Source organism: Mastigoproctus giganteus, chromosome 5 (assembly GCF_048544385.1).
Source record: "Mastigoproctus giganteus isolate SK-2022 chromosome 5, ASM4854438v1, whole genome shotgun sequence".
NCBI lineage: Eukaryota > Metazoa > Arthropoda > Arachnida > Uropygi > Thelyphonidae > Mastigoproctus > Mastigoproctus giganteus.
The window spans coordinates 16882350-16906769 of NC_143579.1; the positions used below are offsets into that span (position 1 = coordinate 16882350).

A 24420-nucleotide genomic window follows, 5' to 3' on the forward strand; every position below is an offset into this window, starting at 1 on the left:
TAAGAAAAAGAACAGGTGCATGTATACTTGCGTGTACACCAATGCTAGGAGTTTAGCAAATAAATTTGATGAATTTGTCAAAACATCAAAGGCAGATATTGTTGGGATATCAGAGACATGGTGTCACACAGATATAAGGGATGCAGAACTGGAATTTGGGAGTACAACGTCTACAGAAAGGATAGACAGGATAGGAAGGGGGGGGGGTTATGCTATTAGTTAAGAAACACATAAAAACCAAGGAAGTGAAGCCAGTCGACATCGCTGGACAGTGCAGTGTTGAGTCAGTTTGGTGTGACATAAGCATTGGGAGATCAAAATTGAGAATAGGAGTGTGCTATAGGCCTAATGACTCTGATGAGTATAATAAGAAACTGTACAGGGAAATAGAGTGGGCCAGTAAATCAGACAGTCTTATAATGGGAGATTTTAATTTCCCAGATATTGACTGGAATTTGGGGGCTGGTCACTCACACACTAGCAGGGCTTTTGTGGATTTATTGGATGATTGTTTTCTACATCAGCATGTTCGGGAGGCAACTAGAGTGAGTAACACTCTTGATTTGATTATCAGCAGTGATTCTTCATGCATTAAGAATCTGGAGATAAATGAACCACTAGGTGGCAGTGATCACAGTGTGCTGAAGTGGGATTTACTCAAAGAGGTAACTACCATTAGGGGTAAAGGGAAGGATTATTACTTCCGTAAAAGCGACTACGATGGACTGAGACAGTATTTAAATTCTATACAGTGGGACCCACTGATGATGTTACCAACAGCAAATTCAAAATGGGAAGCATTCAAAGAATTAATCTTGGAAGCTACTAAGCTTTACATACCAACTAAGAAATATTGTTCAAGGTTTAGGCCAAAATGGATGTGTCAGATGAACTAATGAGACATATGGCAGAGAAGAAAAATGCATGGGATACTTACAAATTAACACATGACACAGAAGCCTATGATAGATACAAGTTGATATGCAACCAAGTTACAAAGGAGGTTAGGCAGGCGAAGGCAAATTACGAGAAATCCTTGGCAAGGGATGCAAAGAAAAACAGCAAAGAGTTCTTTACTTATGTAAACTCTAGAAGGAAGGGGATGAATCAGATTGGTCCACTTGATATTGATGGGTCAACTGTTGTTGACCCTGCTCAGGTAGCTAACAAACTAAATGAATATTTTGCATCAACATTCACACATGAGGAGTTATTCAGCGAGGGGAATGCCAGAGGTGTATTCAACTCTAGCAGTAAGCTACAGAATCTTGAAATAACTGGGAGTAAAGTGGAGGAGAAACTGTTGAAGATAAACACAAGAAAGGCACCCGGGGTGGATGGGATCTATCCAGTTATATTAAAGGAGGCAGCAAAGGAAGTAAGCAAACCCTTAGCCATAATTATGAGAGCTTCCTTGGACTCAGGGGAGGTACCCATAGACTGGAAATGTGCAAATGTGACCCCCAATTCACAAAGGAGGATCAAAGGCTGACACAAGTAATTATAGACCTGTGAGCTTAACTTCTGTTCCAGGAAAATTAATGGAGGCACTGGTTAAAGAAGCACTGCAGGATCATCTAGACAAGACTTCAGTCATAGCTCAGACACAGCATGGTTTTGTTAAGGGGAAGTCTTGCCTGACCAATTTGATTGGATACTATGATGCAGCCACAAGAGAACTGGATGCAGGGAATAATTTTGATATTATATACTTGGATCTTAGAAAGGCTTTTGATACTGTTGCACATGGAAGACTGCTGCACAAATTGGAGCAGTGTGGCATTGGAGCAAAATTGCTGCTATGGATAAAGGGGTGGTTGAGGGGGAGAAGACAGAGGGTGGTAATCAATGGACACTGCTCATCGTGGACTAATGTTATTAGTGGAGTCCCTCAGGGTTCAGTATTGGGTCCATTATTGTTTTCTGTATTTATAAATGATATTGATGATGGTATATCAAGCTTAATGTCCAAGTTTGCAAACGATACGAAGGTTGGCAGGGTTGTCAAGGACACTACTGACACTATGCTACTGCAATAGGATGTGGAAAGGTTGAGCAGATGGGCTGAGAGGTGGCAAATGAAGTTTAACATTGACAAATGTAAAGTACTACATATGGGAAACAGCAACCCTAGAGCAACGTATCAACTCTGTGGTACTACACTGACAGTGGTAGTGAAAAGAAAGGGAACTGGGGGTGGTTGTGCAGGCAGATATGAAGTTTTCTGAGCAGTGCAGATGGGCTGCAAGAGTAGCTCATGGTGTATTGTCGATGATATATAGGAATTTTTCTAGCAGGCATAAGGAGGTGATTATTCCCTTGTATAAGGCAATGGTCAGACCACACCTAGAGTACTGTATACAGGTCTGGAGGCCTCATTTCAAGAAGGATGTAGAGATGCTGGAACAAGTACAGAGAAGGCAACAAGATTAGTGAATGGAACAAAGGGGTGCTCTTATGAAGAAAGGCTTAAGTTTTGCAAATTACAGTGTCTGGAGACTAGGCACCGGCGAGGTGATCTGATAGAGGTGTATAAAGCCTTGAATGGTTTGAGCATGCTCAATGCTGATGGGATTCTTCCTCTAGCTCAGAAAAATCACCTGAGAGGGCATAAATTCAAATTGAGGAAAGACAGATGTAGGCTAGACGTGAGGAAATTTGCCTTTAGCCAGCGGATGATTGGTTGGTGGAATAGGCTTCCATCCCTTGTCGTGGAAGTTGATAGCCTAAATAAGTTTAAGGCTCAGCTGGACAGGTATTTCGAACGAACAGAGGGGTAAAGTGGAAGTGGTTATTTTTTATTTATTTATTATTATTTTTTTATTTATTATTTTTTTTTTTTGGCTGATGCTGCATAAGCTTGCTTTCTTGCATCAAATGCCTCTACTAATGCTAATGCTAAAGTCTGAATTCAACTCACAAAGGATTATTAGTAGTACTGGCAAATGATAACGAAAGCTCCCTCCAATAGTTTGTCTAGTTCTTCCTAGAATTTATTCAAACTTCCCACTTCAACAACGATAGATGGAAGTTTGTTCCACCAGTCAACCACCTGCTGGATGAAGGGAAAGTTATGCTCATCTATCTTGCAACCATTCTTTCTCAGTTTGAATTTGTCCTCTTGTGTTTATTGATGGAATTTTTCCTCTTGCTCAGACTACTCACATGAGCTGATCTGATTGAATGTGTCCTTTCAAAATCCATTCAAAGCCTAAAACATCTCAATCAGATCACCTTGCACGTGTCCAGTCTCCAGATGCTGCACTTTGCAGAACTGAGGACTTTTTTGGACAGGCAACCCTTTTGTTTTCCTCACCAGTCTTATTGCACATCTCTGCACCCATTCCAGCAATCTACACTATTCCTAAAATTAGGCCTCCAGACTTTTAGCATTAGCATTAGCATTAGTAGAGGCAGTTGATGCAAGAAAGCAAGCTTATGCAGCATCAGCCAAAAAAAAAAAAAACCCACTTCCACTTCACCCCTCTGTTCGTTCAAAATACCTGTCCAGCTGAGCCTTAAACTTATTTAGGCTATCAACCTCCACCACAAGGGATGGAAGTCTGTTCCACCAACCAACCACCCGCTGGCTAAAGGCAAATTTCCGCACGTCTATCCTACATCTGTCTTTCCGCAATTTGAATTTATGCCCTCTCAGGCGATTTTTCTGAGCTAGAGGAAGAATCCCATCAGCATTGAGCATGCTTAAACCATTCAAGGCTTTATACACCTCTATCAGATCACCTCGCTGGTGCCTAGTCTCCAGACACTGTAATTTGCAAAACTTAAGCCTTTCTTCGTAAGAGCACCCCTTTGTTCCATTCACTAATCTTGTTGCCCTTCTCTGTACTCGTTCCAGCAGCTCTACATCCTTCTTGAAATGAGGCCTCCAGACTTGTATACAGTACTCTAGGTGTGGCCTGACCATTGCCTTATACAATGGAATAATCACCTCCTTTTCCCTGCTGGAAAAATTCCTGTATATCATTGACAATACTCCATGAGCTACTCTTGCAGCCCGTCTGCACTGCTCAGAGAACTTCATATCTGCCTGCACAACCACCCCCAAGTCCCTTTCATTCTCTACCACCCTCAGTGTAGTACCACAGAGTTGATACGTTGCTCTGGGGTTGCTGTTTCCCATGTGTAGTACTTTACATTTGTCAATGTTAAACTTCATTTGCCACCTCTCAGCCCATCTGCTCAACCTTTCCAGATCCTGTTGCAGCAGCATAGTGTCAGTAGTGTCCTTGACAACCCTGCCAACCTTTGTATTGTCTGCAAACTTGGACATTAAGCCCGATATACCATCATCAATATCATTTATAAATACAGAAAACAATAATGGACCCAACACTGAGCCCTGAGGGACTCCACTAATAACATCAGTCCACGATGAGCAGTGTCCATTGATTACCACTCTCTGTCTTCTCCCCCTCAACCACCCCTTTATCCATAGCAGCAATTTGCCTCCAATGTCACACTGCTCCAATTTGCGTAGCAGTCTTCCATGTGCAACAGTATCAAAAGCCTTTCTAAGATCCAAGTATATAATATCAAAGTTATTCCCTGCATCCAGTTCTTTTGTGACTGCATCATAGTATCCAATCAAGTTGGTCAGGCAAGACTTCCCCTTAACAAAACCATGCTGTGTCTGAGCTATAACTGAAGTCTTGTCTAAATGATCCTGCAGTGCTTCTTTAACCAGTGCCTCCATTAATTTTCCTGGGACAGAAGTTAAGCTCACAGGTCTATAATTACTTGTGTCAGCCTTTGATCCTCCTTTGTGAATTGGGGTCACATTTGCACATTTCCAGTCTATGGGTACCTCCCCCAAGTCCAAGGAAGCTCTCATAATTATGGCTAAGGGTTTGCTTACTTCCTTTGCTGCCTCCTTTAATATAACTGGATAGATCCCATCCACCCCAGGTGCCTTTCTTGTGTTTATCTTCAACAGTTTCTCCTCCACTTTACTCCCAGTTATTTCAAGATTCTGTAGCTTACTGCTAGAGTTGAATACACCTCTGGCATTCCCCTCGCTGAATAACTCCTCATGTGTGAATGTCGATGCAAAATATTCATTTAGTTTTTTAGCTACCTGAGCAGGATCATCAACACTTGACCCATCAATATCAAGTGGACCAATCTGATTCATCCCTTTCCTTCTAGAGTTTACATAAGTAAAGAACTCTTTGCTGTTTTTCTTTGCATCCCTTGCCAAGGATTTCTCATAATCTGCCTTCGCCTGCCTAACCTCCTTTGTAACTTGGTTGCATATCAACTTGTATCTATCATAGGCTTCTGTGTCATGTGTTAATTTGTATGTATCCCATGCATTTTTCTTCTCTGCCATATGCCTCATTAGTTCATCTGACATCCATTTTGGCCTAAAACTTGAACAATATTTCTTAGTTGGTATGTAAAGCCTAGTAGCTTCCAAGATAAGTTCTTTGAATGCTTCCCATTTTGAATTTGCTGTTGGTAACATCATCAGTTGGTCCCACTGTATAGAATTTAAATACTGTCTCAGTCCATCGTAGTCGCCTTTACGGAAGCAATAACCCTTCCCTTTACCCCTAATGATAGTTACCTCTTTGAGTAAATCCCACTTCAGCACACTGTGATCACTGCCACCTAGTGGTTCATTTATCTGCAGATTCTTAATGCATGAAGAATCACTGCTGATAATCAAATCAAGAGTTTTACTCCCTCTAGTTGCCTCCCGAACATGCTTGTATGTAATATTCCAGATGTAGCCATTACCTTGTACGATGGGTTAATCACCTCTTTATTCCTGTTTGCAAAGTTCTTGTATATCATTGACAAAACTCCATTAGCTGGCCTGTCTGGTTAGGTTAGAAATCTGTGAGAACTTCATATCTTTTTCATATTCTGCTACGTTGAGTATAGTACCATACAGTTGGTATATTTATCTGGGAATAATGCTTTCCATGTGCATTCAAGTACCTTTCATTTGTAAATGTTAAACTTCAATTGCCATTTCCAGCCCATCTGCCTAATTTTTATAGATCTTGTTGTAGTAGCTTAACTTGATTAGGGAAACTAAGGCAGATTGAGAAATCTCTGGAAAATAATGCATATAAAAGCAGGAAGGACTTCTTTACTTATGCAAACACTAGAAAGAATGAAGGTCTGATATTATTATTATCATCAATTTATTTCTCCGTTGAGGAGACACCCCTGGGACAGCCATTGGCTAGAAGGGTGTGAGTTACATTCTAAGGTGTGAAGTGGACCCCAAGAGCAAAAGGTTACAAAGTCCATGGGACATTCACCCTGAAGGGTTGAAACAAAATTTTGAAATACATTGTGTAATTATGATTTTATATTAGAATATTTCAAATAAATCTCAGGTCGATATTTCGAATAATGAGAAGATATAGTTAAAAGGGGTCAAAATGAAATGCAGTTTTGAGCATTTAGTTGCTGACAAACTGAATAGGTATTTTGCATCTACTTTCACTCATGAGGACTTCTTTAGGAAAGAAGATTCCAGAAGTATATAATAGTCTAACACAGAGCAAAATGATTTTATAACTGAGAGGAAATTGGAAGAGAAATTGTTGAAGCTAAACATAGTCACCTGTGATGGATGGGTTCTATCCAATTATATTAAGGGAGGTAGCAGAGGGGGTAAGCAAATCTTTAGTCATAATTATGGGAGCATCCTTGGATTCAGTGAGATCTCTGTGAACTGAAGCTGTGTGTGCGTGTGCATATTTCCCTAATTCACAAAGAGAGATCAAAGGGTGACATGAGTAGTAGACTGGTTAGCTTTACCTCTGTTTCAGAGAACATAATGGAGTTGCTGTTTAAAGAAGTAATGCAGGACCATCTAGACAGGAATGTACTTATACTGAAGTCACAGCATGAATTTATTAAGGGCAGACTTGTTTGACCATTCTAACTGAATTCTGTGACTTCAGGAAAGCTTTTGATAGTGTTGCACATAAATGACTGCTGTAGAAATTGGAGCAATTTGGCATCAAGAACAGTTACTGCTATGGATAAAGGGATATTTGAATCGGAGAAGATGATAGATAGCGGTTATCAGTGGTTACTGCCCTTCTTAGACTAATTTTATTAGTGGAGTCTGCCATGGTTCAGTGCTGGGCCTACTGTGTTTTTTTTTATATTTAATGATATTGATGAAGGTGTATTGGGCCGAATGTCTATATTTGCAAATGATATGAAAGTCAACAGGGAGTTAATGATGGTACTGGTGCTGCTGTAATATGATCCATAAAATTATGTTGTGAACAGTAAACCTAGAATAACATAATGAATATGTGTACCACACTCAGGGTAGTGGAGAATCAAAAATAACTGGGTGGGGGGGGGAGGTAAGTGTGCAGTCAGATATGGAGTTCTTAACAGGCAACCAGGACAGCACATGAGGTTTTGTTAATGATTCATGGGAATTTTGCCAGCAGGGATAAAGAGGTGATTATCCCATTGTATATGGCAATGGTCCGGTCACATCTTGAGTATTGATACAAGTCTGGAAGCCTCTTTTTAGAATGGATGCAGATCTGTTGGAACAGCTACAAGAAGGGCAGTGAGATAAGTGAGGGTAGCAAAAAGAGTGCTCTTACCAAGAAAGGCTTCGGTTCTCTGAATTGCAGCCTTTGGAGAATAGGTACTTGCAAGGAAATCTGATTAAGATGTTTAAGGTTCTGAATGGAATGAGTAAGCTCAATGCTAATGGCATCCTTTCTCTTGTTCAGACTGTACACACAAGGGGCATAGATTCAAATCGAGGAAGTATTGTTGTGATAGCTGTGCAGAAGTTTGTTTTTAGCTAGCAGATACTTAATTGTTGGAAGAAATTTCTATCTGGCATTGTAGAATTGAGTAGTTTAAATAAATTCAAGAAAGAATTAGACAAATTATTATAGGGGATGGACTGGTGATATGAGAAGTGTTTTATTGTTATTATTATTATTTTTTTGATTGATGCTGCTTTAATAAGCTTGCTTTCTTGCACTGTGTGCCATTACTAATATTATTTTAACCACGCTATATTTATAATTTGCAGGATGTCTAATTTTCAAATTTGTTTAAATTCAAATTAAATTTTCAGCCCTAGACATTTATATAAATGATTACTCTGTATATTGTTAGCAGCTAATATTGCAATTTATTTCAGCGGATGAACAATTCTTGAAATTTCCAGATGATACTACTCTGAAAGAAATTCGGTGAGTTTTTAAATTTTATGTAACGCCTTATTTGATTGCTTTTTTCTTAAAATAACACATTGATCTCTTTGCTGATTTCAAGCTCTTGATATTTGGCAAGATTACCTCATTCCCTTCCTTTTTTTTTTTAGAACAGCTCCTCGTCACATATAGTTAATAAATAGTGTCCAAAAAATTGGTAAAAAATTGATAATGAATAGTTTTCAAAAACTATTTATTACTATATTGGTATTAAAAGAAGTTAATTGATATTCATTAAGGAGTGAGTATAAGACTTACATGGATGAAGAGATTCTTACTAATTTGCATTTTGATAATTAATACATAACTGAATTAAAAAATAATTCCAAATATACATGTAAGATTGCAAGAAAATAAATAACAAATGAGGGAATTGTTTAAGAATTTGAAGAAATACTACATTTTGTGAAATAATTTAAGTTGTATAAACAAATTAAGATCAAATGAAGACAGCAAAATTAAATTGATAGGTGACTTCAATGCAGGAATAAATCTCAATTTGTGTCCATAAAATACAGCAGAATCCCTAGGGTTTGCATTTTCATTTTTCTTTTGCTGTATTTATTTTACTGTAGCACAGCTACAAACTCTTCTGAACTTATGATGGAGAATTCATTTTCTTTGTTCTTTGATCCCTCGCTCCATCTTATTGTTATATTATAGTTGGTGCGAAAGAATTTTTCTGTCTTTTTTTGAAAGAACTCTTTTTTTCTTTTTTTTCTTTTCACAAAAAATCAAAAACTATGTTAAAATTGAAAAAAAAAAAAAAGTGAATATCTGCTTATTTTCTTTAACGAATTGGCTGTCAGGTACTCTAGCTAGTCTACTTTGTGCACCTGAAAATAGAAATGTAGAATAATAGCATTGTTCTCTGTAATGAACAGTATTTAATTGTATTTATTTAGTACGAAGCTTATTAACAGTGTCTTTCAGTAAGGTTTCAGAGAAATATAAACAGAAAATTTATTTATTTATTTCCAACTTATCTTGGAATGAACATTGACCAATGCAAAATACTGCATATGGGTAGCAATAAAGCAAGAGAAACGTACTAACTGTGCGGTTCTACACTCAGGAAAGTGAAAAAGACCTGGGGGTAATTGTGCAGTCAAATATGCAGTTTGCTGAGCAGTGCAGACGGGCTGCCAGGGCAGGTCATGGAGTCTTGTCAACGATATATAGGGATTTTGCTAGCAGGGACAGGGAGGTGATTATCCCGTTGTTCAAGGCAATGGTCAGGCCACACCTAGAGTACTGTGTACAGGTCTGGAGATCTCATTTCAGGAAGGATGTAGAGTTGCTAAAACAAGTACAAAGAAGGGCAACAAGATTGGTGAGGGGAACAAAGGTGGTGCTCTTACCAAGAAAGGCTTAAGTTCTGCAAATTGCAGTGCCTGGAGAGTAGGTATCTGTGAGGTGATCTGATTGAAGTGTATAAGGCCTTGAATGGGTTGAGCAAGCTGAATGCTGATGGGATTCTTCCTCTTGCTCAGATTAAGAACCTGAGGGGGCGTAGATTCAAATTGAGGAAAGATAGTTGTAGAATAGATGTGCGGAAATTTGCCTTTAGCCAGCAGGTGGTTGGAACAGACTTCCATTTTCTGTTGTGGAAGTTGATAGTCTAAATAAATTTAAGGCTGAGCTGGACAGGCATTTGGAACAAACAAATGAAAATGGGAGGGTGTTTTTTTTTTTTTTTTTTTGGCTGATGCTGCATAAGCTTGCCCTCTTGCATTGTATACCTCTACTAATGTTAATGTTTGTGAATCATATGTTATTTCTGAAAGGTTGCCTATCCCTTCTCTAACCCTTTTACACTTTATTATTTTTCATTTACAAATGTCAAAGAAGAAATATGAACTTCATTTAAATGAGTTTTATTTATTCAAAATAAAGATGTTTATCTGAGTGGAAGTTTTAAAGAAACGTTTTTTCCCCATTTAGTTATTAGTACTATTTGTATTACTTTATGCAGATATTTGATTTTGCATAATATATATATATAGTGATTTATTTTGCAGAGGTATGTACTACTTTTATGTTTTTATAGTTCCAGAATTGATAACAGAGTAAAGCACCTGATAAATATCTTGATGAATGAACTTCGTGTTTCTCCTGACCGCTCCTTGCAGGGAGGACCAAGAGCCGCACGAAGAGCTGTTTCTCTTCTAATAAAATTAGGAAAATCATCTGAGGTATTTAAATATATACATACATATACACTCAGTGATCACTGAATTGCGACCATCTTCCTAATACCATGGTGGGCCACCATTTATACAGATAATAGCTGCCATTTGCCTAGTCATTGACTTCACTAGATGTCTGAAGACATCCATAGTTATCTGTCCATGCTGCCTGCAACGCTTTCCACAGTGTTTGGATAGAAGATGGTTGCGTGGCCATATGCCTCATTTCTCATTTTAAAACATATAAATTTGGAGGCCAATCAAGATGGGTGTTTATTTTCACTGTGTTCCTCAAATCACTTGTGCTCAGTGTGGTTCTGATGACACAGCTCATATTGTCTTGGAAGATTCCATTTCTGTCCGGGGAAAAAATGCAAAACAGCAGGGTGCATGTAGTCTCCTGAGAGCTGCTAGTAGATCTTGGCAGTGAAATGTTGGTCCATATGCATCAGGGGTCCTAGTTCTCACCAGCTAAACATGCCCATATTAAACAACCATCACCACCTGCCTAGATAGTGGATACCATGCACTATGGGTCTATAGACATGTTTCTTTTGCTACATATGAAAGTATCTTCCTCTGTGTTGCACCTAGTATTTGGACTCATCTAACCAGCACACTTGTTTCCTGTCATCAGGTGTCCAACTGGCTTGTTGTTGTTGAAACCACACCATTTGCCATCAGTGGTGAGGAGAGGATTTTCTGCTGTGAAACTGCATACATGAGTTTGCAGCACCTTGTCATTTGGGATATTGTTCTTGAATTCCCCATATTGTATTGCAATCTCATGACCTGGTGTTGAGCCTATACACTGCACTGCACCCTTTACTTACCCCGAACATCCATCGTGCATAATCCTTTACAGTTCTGTCAGTGGTAGGTTTGATCCATTTGACATTATTCTTTGTACACTTTAATGACAGAGCTGTGAACAACTAATAAGATGTGCCGTTTCCAATATAGAAGCACCTGATGCATGAGCTCCCACAGTTATGCCCTTTTGAAACTCTGTGATATCTTTAATACGTCCCATAATTTCTACTTTATCACTTGGACTTGCATGACCAGATGCAAATTACCATTGCTCTAGCATACAAAGCTGTTTGACTTATTATACTGTGAGCTATGCGCATAGTCCATTATGGTCACAATTCAGTGATCACTGAATTTGCATATATAAAAATATATATGTGTCCTTACCTTATTTTCCATTTAGCTTTAAATGCAAGATGATTTTTATTCTGTTTGTGAACTTACGATTAGTCGTATAACTATTTTGAACCCACTTTGATTTTCTCCAAATTTTCAGTTTCAAAGTGTTTGGAATGTTAAAATATACAGGGTGATTCACTACCAGTGCGACAAATTTGCAGGAGGTGTAGGGGGCACAAAGACGAATTGGAATCACATAGCATTGCAGGGTCCGAAATGCCTTCGTCATGCGGTAGAGGACGTTGAACGGGAGGTCGCGTGAACAGCAATCCCGCTGGAAGTCAGCATTTGCGAACCGGTTCCCGAGGCAGTAGGATGGACGAGTATTCAAACGTTGAACTGGCCAACATGCACCTCGCGTATGGAGCTGCGGACTGCAACGGGCGCGCCACTCTGCGCTTGTACCAGGAACGTTTCACGCACAGGCGTGCTCCTCATCATATGATTTTCGCATGTGTGCACAGAAGGTTACGTGAGACTGGTTGTTTCATGAGAAGTACCATGAATCGAGAGCGAACAACGAGGACACCAGACAATGAGGAGAATGTCCTACGTCTTGCAGAAGGCAGTACGAGTACTCGAGTGATAGGGCAACGATTGGGTATTTCCCAATCCACTGTATGGAGGATACTGTCAACAAACCAAATGAGTTCATACTATCTGCAACGTGTCCAATCATTGAAGCCTGCGGATTATCCACTCTGGAGGACTTTTGCCACTTGGTTTCTTCAACAGAAACGGTTTGCAAATGCTGACTTCCAGCGGGATCACTGTTCATGCAACCTCCCATTCAACATCCTCTACCGCATGACGAAGGCATTTCTGACCCTGCAATGCTATGTGATTCCGATTCGTCTTTGTGCCCCCTACACCACCTGCAAGTTTGTCGCACTGGCAGTGAATCACCCTGTAATAGTGAAATACAGTATAAAAAAAAATCCTCGACAAGTTAAACAGTCTTGGCTGTAGTAATGTTGAACAGTTTCTGTAATGTCTTTCAATTTTTTAATGTTACATATAAGACCAGTTCGGCTTTTGTTCTTTATGTATTTGTACATTATGCTAATAAATAGTTTTATTGGTTTGGTGTGTTTAACACAAAGTGGAATATGTAAATTAAGAATAAGCTGGCATTCTTAATTTACTTATAATATGCTTACAATAAGATTATACTGTATTCGTTGTAAGGCAACGATGGCTGCAGAATCATTGTAAGATAATGCATAATCCTTTGTGAAATCCAAATAATTCCATTTTGAGACTGAAAATTTGAAGAAAATCAAAGTGGGTTCAAAATAATTATACGACTAATCTTAAGTTCACCAAGAGAATAAAAATCATCTTGCACTTGTGTGTGCGTGTGTGTGAGAGAGAGAGAGAGAGAGAAAGTGGAATATGTAAATTAAGGATAAGCTAGCATTCTTAATTTACTTATGATACGCTTACAATAAGATTATACTGTTTATTTTATTGTAAGGCAACATTGGCTGTGGAATCAGTGCGTCAATGCAAAGATTTGAGTAGCTATGGCTCTTCTACAGTAAGAAATTAAATATGGTCGCTAAGAGCTGCCATATTTAATTTCTCTGTCTAACAAAGAAATATCAGACTGCTACCAACAGAGATTAAAGTTAAATAAGAACACAAAAAAGAATCAAGGCTATAATAGCAGCTCTTTCTTCCAGTGCATTAGTATTTTGGCTCATTACTGTCATCTACATAGCAAATAAAATTTTAATTTAAATGAATAGTAAAGAAAAAAGCTTTGTTCTGTATTATTCATCTAAATTAAAATTTAATTAAAAAATATATATTACAAATACAGGCTATTGAAACATGTTGTATCCTTCTAAAATGTACTGTAAATACACGGTGGACTGTATATCAGCTTACCAATAAATAATTTTTGCAGTTTAAATCTTTAAGCCAACTTTATGCCCATATTACTTTATTAACATTATATTTATTTGGTATTATTTATGAATTAAAATGAATTTTTCAAATTGTTTTTGGTAACTTCTCAGTAAATTGCATCTCTTTTTGGTAAATTAACACATGGCCTGCTCTGTATTTATAATGTTTACACAAATGTAGAATTAGCGATTGGACTAAACAGAACCGAGCATTAGCAAAGAGAAGAGTTAAACAAGGATGACCAAAGAAATGTTAGAAATATAATATTGTCAACTCTTGGTTAAGGTAATTTTGGGAAATGGTGAACATTTTCTGAGTAGCTAGCCAATAAGATATTGTGCTTTGACAGGGAAGGAGATGATTCGAAGACAACCATGATCAGCATCAAAGCAGTAGGGAGAATTTCAGAAGAGAGTGGGGTTATATTATTGGCAAACACTGTCTGGTCATACACACGACATTTTCGGAGAGGAAAGCAGTTCAGTATAATGCGTGATTTCCATATGATTTATAAAATGCTTAGTGACATCTTTCCACGTATCTAATTTTAGGGCTGTTGAATGATTAAAAATTTTAATTTTGATTAATCTTATTTTTAATCTTAAATTTCAAGTCACAGATAATCCTGATGTACAATGAAAACTAAGCATTAAAAACTACTAACAAACAGTAATACACTGTATGAATTATTACCAAAATAAAAGTCTTTCTTTTAAATGTTGTTAGGAACTTTAGTCCTGAGATAATTAAAAATATTATTCAATTCCTCCATTTAGACAAATAATTTGTCTAAGAGTCCATTTAGTCCATAATTTGTCCATTTAGACAAATAATAATTTATTAAGACAAATAATTTGATTTATGTTGGTAGCACTGAGCAAAGCCCATTTTTTATTGAGTACATTTCCAGAAAGTGAAAAAAGTCTCTTGCACAGCACAGTTGCAGGTGATGCAAGATATTTCAATGCAAGGTGCACAACAAGTGGTTGCAATGCATGATGTGTAATCCACTACTTAGTGGAGAAGCATTCTGCTCAGTGTCAAGCTCAGATTTATAAAATTTGATTGTGATGTGTATATCGCTTTCTGCCATTTCAGTCACATCATCATCTGTAACGGATGAAAAATCAAATAGCATCTTGACTTTCGCTGGAATTTCATCATGTACAGCATCACTTACTGGAAATTAAGCAGCTTCAAGATCCTTAAGTTTGTTTTCAATAATTGACCATACACTGTTTCTCCATATCATCACAGAAAGCAGTTTTAAATCATAAAACATAAGCAGGATATCCTCTGATATATTCTCATTTTTTTTTAACAAAAACATAAAAGCATGGAAGAACAACTGAACATGATACATACTTATCTCTGCCTAATACCTCTGTAGCTATTTTGCACGGTTCTAGCAGAGATTTCAAAACACAAGCTTTTCCCATTCACCTTCATTAAGTAATGACAATTTGTGTTTTTGCCTACATAGTACAGCCACCATTGCATCTTTTTGCTTCAAGGGGTGCTCTAGCATGTTAATCGTTGAGTTCCATCTACATTGCTTTATAAAATTAACAGAACATGTAGAAAACTTGGTTGAAACCTGTGCAGCTTGTTATGAAGCTGGACAAAATTTGGTATGGTAGTATACCATAGAATAACAATGGAATAAGGAGACAGCGAGAAACTTCAGAGAGGTATAAGTGACATTTATAGGGGTTGTATAAAAATTACCAAAGAGGTCACATTACAGAAGTTGATACAAGATGCTCAAAAATATGATTACATGACATCAGTACAGTGTATGATCCCTTCTGATAGCTAAGCAGACCTGACAGCAGTGAAACATGCTCAATATAAGGGTTTCTATAAAATTCTGTTGCAACAAATCCCATTCTTCCATCAGTGCAGACTTTAGTTTACCAAGTGACTGAGGAGTTGTCTGTCAGTGTGCAGTACGATCCTCAAGGGCATCTCACACGTGTTTGATCTGATTTAAGTCTGCTGATCGTGCTGGCCATACAGCAGTCATTGGATATCTTCGGCTTCAAGATATTCCTCCACCACTTGAGCTCTATGCAGTGGTGTCTTTGTGCATGAAAAGAAAATCTGGCCCAACTGCACTCCTAAAAAGTTGCACATAGGGTTCAAGGATCTGCTCTCTGTACCCCTATCAAAAACATAAAGAGGTGTGTGGCCATTGATCATTATTCCGCCTCCACTGTAAGTGCCCCCTTCTCTGATGTTGGAGTAACGTTACTGCATTCCTCATCTCCAGATGAAATAATGTCTAGTATCTGTTTGTAGGCTAAAACAGGGCTCATCAGAGAACAGAACTGCGCCCCATTTGTCAGGACTCCAAGACACATATTCGTGGCACCATTTTCAACAAGACCTGCAGTGGTTTGGTATTAATGGGATACAAACTACTGGCTTCCTTGTGTAGAGTCCACTTGACTCGAGCCTTCTTAACACAGTCCAGTTGGAAATGTTTTCACTTGTGGCTACAGCAACCTCTAGAGACTGTTGATGACAGGACATTATAGGGCTCCATCTTGCTGTTAGCACCAGATAGGGGTCTTTTCAGCAGTCATTCAGCAAAAACAGAATGTCCGTTAGACATTCTGTTTGTGCAGAGTGGAGAGACTTTGTTGGAGAAGAGTGGAACAATATTCTATAGTAGGGTGGATTTGTGATTTGTACAGCGTGAACAGCTGTTTGGAAGAAAAATAATGCTGAGAGCGAAAGAGAAAACCTAGTGGAGAGGAAACAATATTTGAGATCTGCTTACATCAAGAGAGATTAGAAGTCAGGGTAATCCCAATAGAGATATATGACCTTGCCTAGAAATCAGAGTGTTATCGAAGAAACCTTCTTGAGAGATATGACATGACTGAATTTTAGGATTGAAATGAACTGTTATCTTTGCCCTACTTGAGAATTACCTGGAGATCAGCATTTAAGGAATGGGTAGTGAATATTGGAGAAGTTGAAGATGTTTGTGCAGGGAAAGGTTTCTCAAGCTAGAAGGTGGAATGCAATGTGCTATCATCAGCAAAACTATGGCATAAGAAAGTGTAAAGAGGCAACACAGAATAGTAGTAAGCTGAAGAGCACAGGTTTTGAGAACAAGTGGAGAAATACCATCAGGATCTGGAGCTTTCTTAGCATCAAGATTGTTCAAAATCCTTCTGACATTCTTTTGATGGAGGACCACATGAGGCATTGAATGAAGTGTACTGGGAATGGTAGGAAATGGTTTACCAAGGTCATTGATACATGAGTTAGGAGAAAAGTAGGATGGTAGCAGGTAAGCTTTATCTTTGGCTTAAGTGGTGCAGAGAAAGCAACCAGATTAACCAACACAAAGGTGATTCTTACCCCAAAGACTTCAGTTCTGCAAATTGCATTGCTTACAAACTAGGCTCCTGCAGGCAGACCAGATTGAATTGTTTAAGGCTTTAAATGGATTGAATGAACTTAATGATGGTGACACCTTACTCTTTCTCAGGTAACCCCGCGGGTTCACATCTGGTGAGTATGGGCTTGGTACACCCACGGTCCCGAGCTGGATATTCTCTTTCTTGGTGATTTCCTTCTACTCTCTCTCTCTCTCTCTCTCTCTCTCTCTCTCTCTCTCTCTCTCTCTCTCTCAGTGTAACTCAGGAACTTTTTTTTTTTTTTCCTGGTGCAGCATAAGCCTCAGGTTTCCTTGAACCATGTGGCTATTAATAATAATAGATAGCTCACACACAAAGGGATGTAAACTTAAATTGAAAAAGGATGGATGCAAGAGGTAAATGTGTACAAATTTGCTTTTAGCCAGAGAATAACTGATTGTTGGAACAAACTGCCATCTGGTTTTGGGGAATTGGGTACTTTGAATAAATTTAAGGTAATATTAGACTATTAGAGGGCAGATTAAGTGGGAAGTGTTCTTTATTTTATTTTAATTTTTTTTGGTTGATGCTGTATAATCTTGGTTTCTCACATCACTTACCACCACCACCACCACCACCACTACTAATAATAATAGCACCTTTCATTTAATTTTTGTTTTAAAAAAATTCTTATACATGAGCTTGAAGAATTTAGAATTGTTCACTTTTCTACAGCGGAGTGAAGGATCTTCTGTTAGCTGCCAGTTGTAGTGCCTTTTATTGTGAATAATTTGAATATTTTTTAAATTTAAAAATTATTGGATTACTGAAGTGAGTCACCTTTTATAATAAGAGTGAAATGAATGCAAGGGATGTATGTTTGAGACTTTTGTTAGACTGCGTTATGTCTCCTATTTTAAATGCCTAAAAGCTCTCGATAGCATAGCTAATACATCATATTTCTGAACTCTAAAGCAATTTTGATCATTTTCGTAAAAAAAAAAAATATTTTATAGAGCATCTGTAGAGAATAATATTTCATCAGACCAAAATTGTAAACTTATTTCGGTTTGTTTGTGTGTGTGTGTGTAAGTAAAAAGAATAATAAAATTTTAATAAGACTGAACAATTTGTTTATTGCATGATTTTAAGACTTGTATGAATTTTATAATTTTCTTAATAAAAATTGTTAATAGTTGTATTTTATTTTTATTTTGTGTAGAATATATGGGGGAGGGGGTTCAAAAAAGATTTATATTCACCTGGAAATAGTTGTAATAAGAAGGTTGAAACAAACACTGTGTATTACACTTTGTCAATATAGTCACCAGACAAAATGACACATTTTTGCTACCTCTCGATACACTTCCACAGGCTATCTTTGTAGAAGTTCTCCCACTGTCATTCAAGCCACAACTCAGAAGCAGAAATCACCTCATCATCAGAGGAAAAGTGTTTTTCACAGAGAAAGGACTTAAGGGCAGGAAAAAAGAAGAAATCCAAGCTTACAAGGTTGGGAGTATAAGCAGGATTGGCAATATTTCAGTTTTTCCGGGCACATCGACATCGTTTCATGTGTATGCCCTTTCCTTCTTCTGGTAAGGGGTCAGAAGTCTGAGAACCCATCTGGCAGGCACTTTACTCATATGCAACTGTTGATGGATGATGACACTAATAAGGTGATCTTCTGTTACAGCAGTTGCTGAATGTCCTGGGATTTCTTCATCATGCACTGAAGTTCTTCCACATTTGAATTGTTTATACCAATGTGCAACAACATTGTAATCTGGGCAGTCTTCTCGATAAACAGAAACCATTTCTTTGTGGTTGTTTTGGGTTTGTTTTCTTGCAGAAAGAGGAACTGAATCACTGATCTCTATTCCACTTTATCCATTGTGACACTTCACTTCATTTAGTGCAGCAAAGAGGAAAAAAAAAAAAAAAAAAAAATCCTTAGATGAAACCAAAATTGGTGTGTGGTTGCTATTGAGATTTCAAGGTATCAAACAAAAAAAAAAAAAATCATCTTTCTATTACAACTGCTTCTGTATGAATACAAATCTTGTTTGAATTCCCCCCCCCCATATAAAATGAAATATTGTTTTTAAGTAAAAACAATAGCCAAATAATTTTTGAAAAACATGGATTTAGGCTTGTGAGCTGTTCTTGAAGCATCGTAGTGCTATTTTGAAGCAACTAACAAGGCAGCAGAAAATGGAAGGTTCGACAGTAGCATATATCAAAAGACAGTGCTCTGTATTTTTTAACAGCATGATTGATACTGGGCGAGAATTTAACCATGCTTTTGTGGCTAGTAATAGATGTGCATCAGGCAAGCTGATTTCTTTCTTTTTCTGTAGTTAGTTTGTTTTATATAGATTTTATTTATTATTCTTTAATGTATATTAATTCATTTCACATAGTCATGCTTCTCATCACTATTTAATTCTATCATTAAACTGACAACTTAAAATAGAATGCTAATTTTGTTTCTGTTGACATTTTGTTTTCAATTACAGTGTAGTATAAAAAAGGTGCAAATACCCAATTTAGACCTTTTACAAATACATGTACATTTCTGTATATTACCACATGTATTTTATATGTACTGAATTATTATTATTGTATCATCATCATCATAAGTTACTATGCATTATTTCCTACATAGTTTCTGTTGCAGTAGTGTCTCAAAGTATGTGCACTTAGAGTATGTGACCCTCTGATTCTACTTATGTTTGTGACTCATAGTTATAGCTTGTCCATTTTATGATGGCAGCCAGCAACACTTGAAGGAGAAGGGAAAGAATGGAAAGGGGAAGATTGATGCCATAGCAGATATTCAGTATTAGCTCTTCATTCGGACCATTCAGAATTCTATACTTGAACTAGATAATAACACATTTTTTATTAAAAGAACAATAACATATGCATACCTCTAATGTACTAAAACTAGTTTTCTAGTTTTAGTACATTAGTTTTCTATGAGGGAACTCCAACTTACTTGGAGGGTATCAGGAACCAAACCCTAGCATAAGGCACCTCCGTAGCCAGGTGGGAAGGAGCAGCAGTGCGTAGCACGCACATCTTGATTAGACCGGGGTTCGAGCCCGTCACCACCAAATATGGAGGATGCGGAAAGGTCAGGGAATGACCACCGCATATCCTGGAGCAATATGGCCTTAGTTGCTAATGCTCCTAAAAACCAAATAACAACAACCCTAGCATATATCAAGATCTTACTGCATTTCTGTAAATTCATCTATATTCATCCTTTTTGAATCCTGTCCTGTGGCTAGGATATTGCATTGCATCTCTTGTAATTTAAATATTTCAGTGCTGCAATAAACACACTACTCTAGACTACTCAAGTGGTGGCTGTACTGTAGGCAGTCAGAGAGATCAGATGTGTTTTAGGTTGGCTCCAGTGGATTAATTGAAAGAATTAAAATCAGGTGTCTAGTACACAGATCTTTTGTTTAAAATTGAAATTTAAATTTTAATTTTTAAATCTTATTTCAGTAATTTTCTGAAATTAATTTCTGTAGTATTTGTAAATTTAATTCCTAACTTTTCTAAGGTATTTCTGTTAAGTTATATTTGTTCCACTAACTTTGATAGTTTAATTTTAACTTTAAAAGTGGTTAAAGTTTTATAAACAGTTTAATTTCTGTAATACTTTTTCTAAAAGAATTACAGAAATGTAATACTTTTAGCAAAATTAAAATTCTTTAAATTCTTTGCTAAATTAAATTCTGTAATATATTAAATTTAAATATTGAAATCTTTCTTAAATTCAAATTTCACCTAACTAGTGGTTGTTACAAGATCTGTTTTCAATACATTGTCCAAAGATATCATGACCTAGACAGAAATACCTGAAGGCATTTCTTGTGTGAGTTTTTTTTATTTTTTATGAAAACCGCAAACATGAAAGATAATAGAAATTATAGTATTTAGTACTGTGTATGTATGTATGTATGTAATTATAGTATTTAGTACTGTGTATGTATTGGCAAAAAAATTGTCATGGGGTCACTAGTATTTAGAGAAAATGCAGTGACAGCACTTCTATCAAACAGAGTGGAGAGAATCTGTAAGAGACTAAGCATTAGTTAATCTAACTGTCCTCTTTTGAATGGAGTCTAGAAGCCCAAGCAAGGTTATGAGAGCACTGCCCTAGATGTGGAAACAATATTCCATGCTAGGGAAGATATGAGATTTGTAGAGTGAGTAGCTGTTTAAAAGAAAAGAAATGCTGAGACCAAAACTGAAAACTCAATTTTTTGGATGCAGGGGGTGTAACATCTGTGACGTGGTTATATACAAAGACAGATTAGAAGTCAGGGTAATCCCTAATAAACATATATGCAATCTTGTCTAGACATCTGAGCATCCTCGAAGATAAGCATAGGAGCAGAAGAATCCTTTTTGCAAGATATAAGACAGGACTGAGTTTTACAAGGATTGAAATTTAACTAAGTTATCTTTGCCCCACTGAAAAATTACCTGAAGATTAGCATTTCAAGAATTGGTAGCGAATATTTGAGAAGTTGAAGCTGTTTGTGCAGGGCAAAGTTTTTCAAACTGGAAGGTGGAATGCAATGTGCTATCGTCAGCAAAACTATAGATAGGATTTCCAGTCAGTGGAAGAAGGTCATTAATATACAAGATGAAAAGAGTGGGAGAAAAGTGAACCTTGGGAAACACCAGCATTAGTTGAGAAGTTAGAAGACAGAGATCCATTACCCACAGTGAGCAGTCAGAGAGAAAACTGGTACCCATTTATAAAAACAGTTGGCAAATCATAAGATGGAAGCTAATTTAGAAGACCTTTATGCCAAACACAATGAAATCCATCGAAATGTCAAGAGCAACTGTTTGAGTTTCACCAAATTTTTCCATTGAATTTGTCCATAGATGGGTAACATAAGCCAGTATATCATCAGTTTATTGACACTGATCGAATCCATATTGGCAGTCATTGATCAAATGGAAAGTTTTTAGATAGTTTATGGTTTGCTTTTTTTCTCCATTATTGTAGTTCTGCATATTGTAGCATCTGGAGACTAGGCACCTGTGAGGTGATCTGATTGGGGTGCTTAAGGCTTTGAATGATTGGAGCAGCAGTGGTGGCTCATGACTCTGTTTGGCGGTGTTGCATCTTAAAGTTACATTAAATTGCTTTGGTTAAAAGACATGTAGACGTACACAGTAATAATAATATGCAAGTTTAAAATACTACAAAACATTAACTAGACATTTACCATTAACAGACTTGAACTTTTATTTAAAAACAAAATCCATTCTTCTGTTTTTATTTCTTGAAAATAGATTAATAACTTTTTCATTCAAGTTTGGTGCACTGTTGACCAAGCTTTTCTCTATTAAAAGCATTGCTTGAGCATTTAGCCTTTCCTGATTCATAGTGTTCCTTAAAAATGTTTTTATATATTTTTTATGTCAAATGTCAGCGTTCAGGCTCTGAAGTAGTCATCAGAATGGTCAAAAGAACTTTTGAGTTTTGTAATTTCACCAAGAACTTCAGCTAGATTATTTTCTGAGATAAATTTTAGCAAGTCAGTTAATTTGCAATAATTGTGTAGTTCAGGAGTGGCCAACTTAATTTGTGATGTGATCTACTTTTTTCCTTCAAAATGTGTCGCGGTCTACCATCTCAAAAATTTTATTGCACAAGGTGCACAAATCGAGGGATGACTGTATATTTAAAATTCGTTGTGATCGACCAAAATTAAATCCACGATTGACTTGTTGGCCGCTCCTGATGTAGATCATGTTTGCTATAGAAAATTTGTAATTCCATAAGAAGTTTTTCTCTTTCAATCATGGGCTATGCCTCAATAATCTCCCATACCTCTTCCATGGGCATTTTCGTATGAAAAATAACAAAGTTTTTCTTGTTAAACAATTTAGCAGCAATTAATTGCTTTGTAAAAGAATATCTCTCACCTATGTCAACACTTATATAGTCGCATACTTCCTTCTCTTCAATCATGAGTGTTTTTGAAGGATTTTCACAGTACATTGAATTCCTGATTTTTAGAATGGCATTCTTAAAGTTTCCTCTATATTCGTGTATTTTAACTGCCTCAATTTCTCAAGATTGCATTTGATTATAAATAACTTCCATGTGAGGCATTATCTGATGGAAAAGTTCTAACCAGGACTCTAATCTAATTTTTCATTACTCAAGATGTGCAAAATTCCAGTTGCTTCTGAAATTGTCTTATCTGTGTTTGCTGTTGCTTGTAGTTCCTCCATGCACTTTTTTAAGGATTCAAAATTTTCATAAATGCTGTTCACAGTGCATATATTGAAATTCCATCTTGTAGGGGAAGGTCGGGCAACACAGCTGTCTATATGCTTTCTGAGAACAGATCACCACAGCGTCTCTCTGTTCTCTCTGAGAACAGAGAGATGCTGTGGTGATCTTGTTTGTTTATGAGCTTTACGGCGCAAGGGCAGCAAGGCCATAATGCACCTGTGGTGATCTTGAGAAAAATGTTGGTATCGACATGAGGTTCGAAAAGAATATTCTTGAATCTTGGGTACTACTTACTGCATTTCTCATCATCAGAATCAGCTGGTGTGCATAGCAGTGAATAAAATGTACACTTCTTTTATTTTAGCCTGAACTCCCCCTTTCTTGCCTTTCATCATGCTTGCGCCATCAAATGTCTGAGCAACCAGTTTTTGAGTATTTCCTTCGAGGATTATGTCTAACTGATCTAGAATGCACTTTGATATTCCATCTGCCGTTTGGTTTTCCAGAGCGAAAAAAAAAACTCCAAAAACGCTCAAAACTGTCTCCATTCAGTTCATATCTCAGAACAATTACCATTTGTATATGTTCTGAAACATCTGTTGTGTCATTAGCCATGACAGCTACGAATAAAGCTTCTTTAATTTCTCTTTTTATTTCATCCCGGCATATTAGCAGCAAACAGTCAAGAATATCATTCTGAATAGTTTTTGAAATGCCTTTAAATGCTGCATTACTTTCTAAATGGTTCTTTAAATTGGAATCTAATGTACAGGCAAAATTTATTAATCCTCCGAATACTCCTGGATTTTTAGAATTGTCTTTTTCATCATGTCCGCGTAAAGGAACTTCAAACTGTCCACAAAATTTAATGCAGTCTATGATTTTAGATAATACTTCACGATTCTTGTTAACTTTTCTGTTATGTTTGCAGATCGAAAGTCTGTAGGCCTCACTAAGCTGTTCTTTAATATTTACGCTTCCTAAAAGCGATAGTGAAATCACATTATCAATATGTTTCTTCGAACTCTCATGTTTTAGAGTTTTTTCTTCCATTCTGTTTATGTTTGTAAAGCCACTTTTTGTCCATGTTAAGTCACCTCCGAATAGTAAACATGGAAAACAAACCAGTGCATTTTTAACTTCATAACGACAAAGCCAACTTTTCCTTTGGTACCGTTCAGTTTTAAAACTGCGAATATATTTCT

General features: G+C 37.0%; 1 protein-coding gene across 3 annotated transcripts in view; it reads left to right on the top strand.

The window, feature by feature from the left end:
• Positions 1-24420, top strand: part of Exo84 (exocyst complex component Exo84) — a 210753-nt gene that overhangs the window by 136476 nt on the left and 49857 nt on the right. For all 3 annotated transcript variants that reach the window (XM_090373093.1, XM_090373094.1, XM_090373095.1), the window contains 3 exons: positions 8171-8222; positions 10294-10438; positions 19084-19264. In XM_090373093.1, the coding sequence (XP_090229219.1) occupies positions 8171-8222; positions 10294-10438; positions 19084-19264 (378 nt within the window). The remainder of the gene's footprint in view (positions 1-8170; positions 8223-10293; positions 10439-19083; positions 19265-24420) is intronic.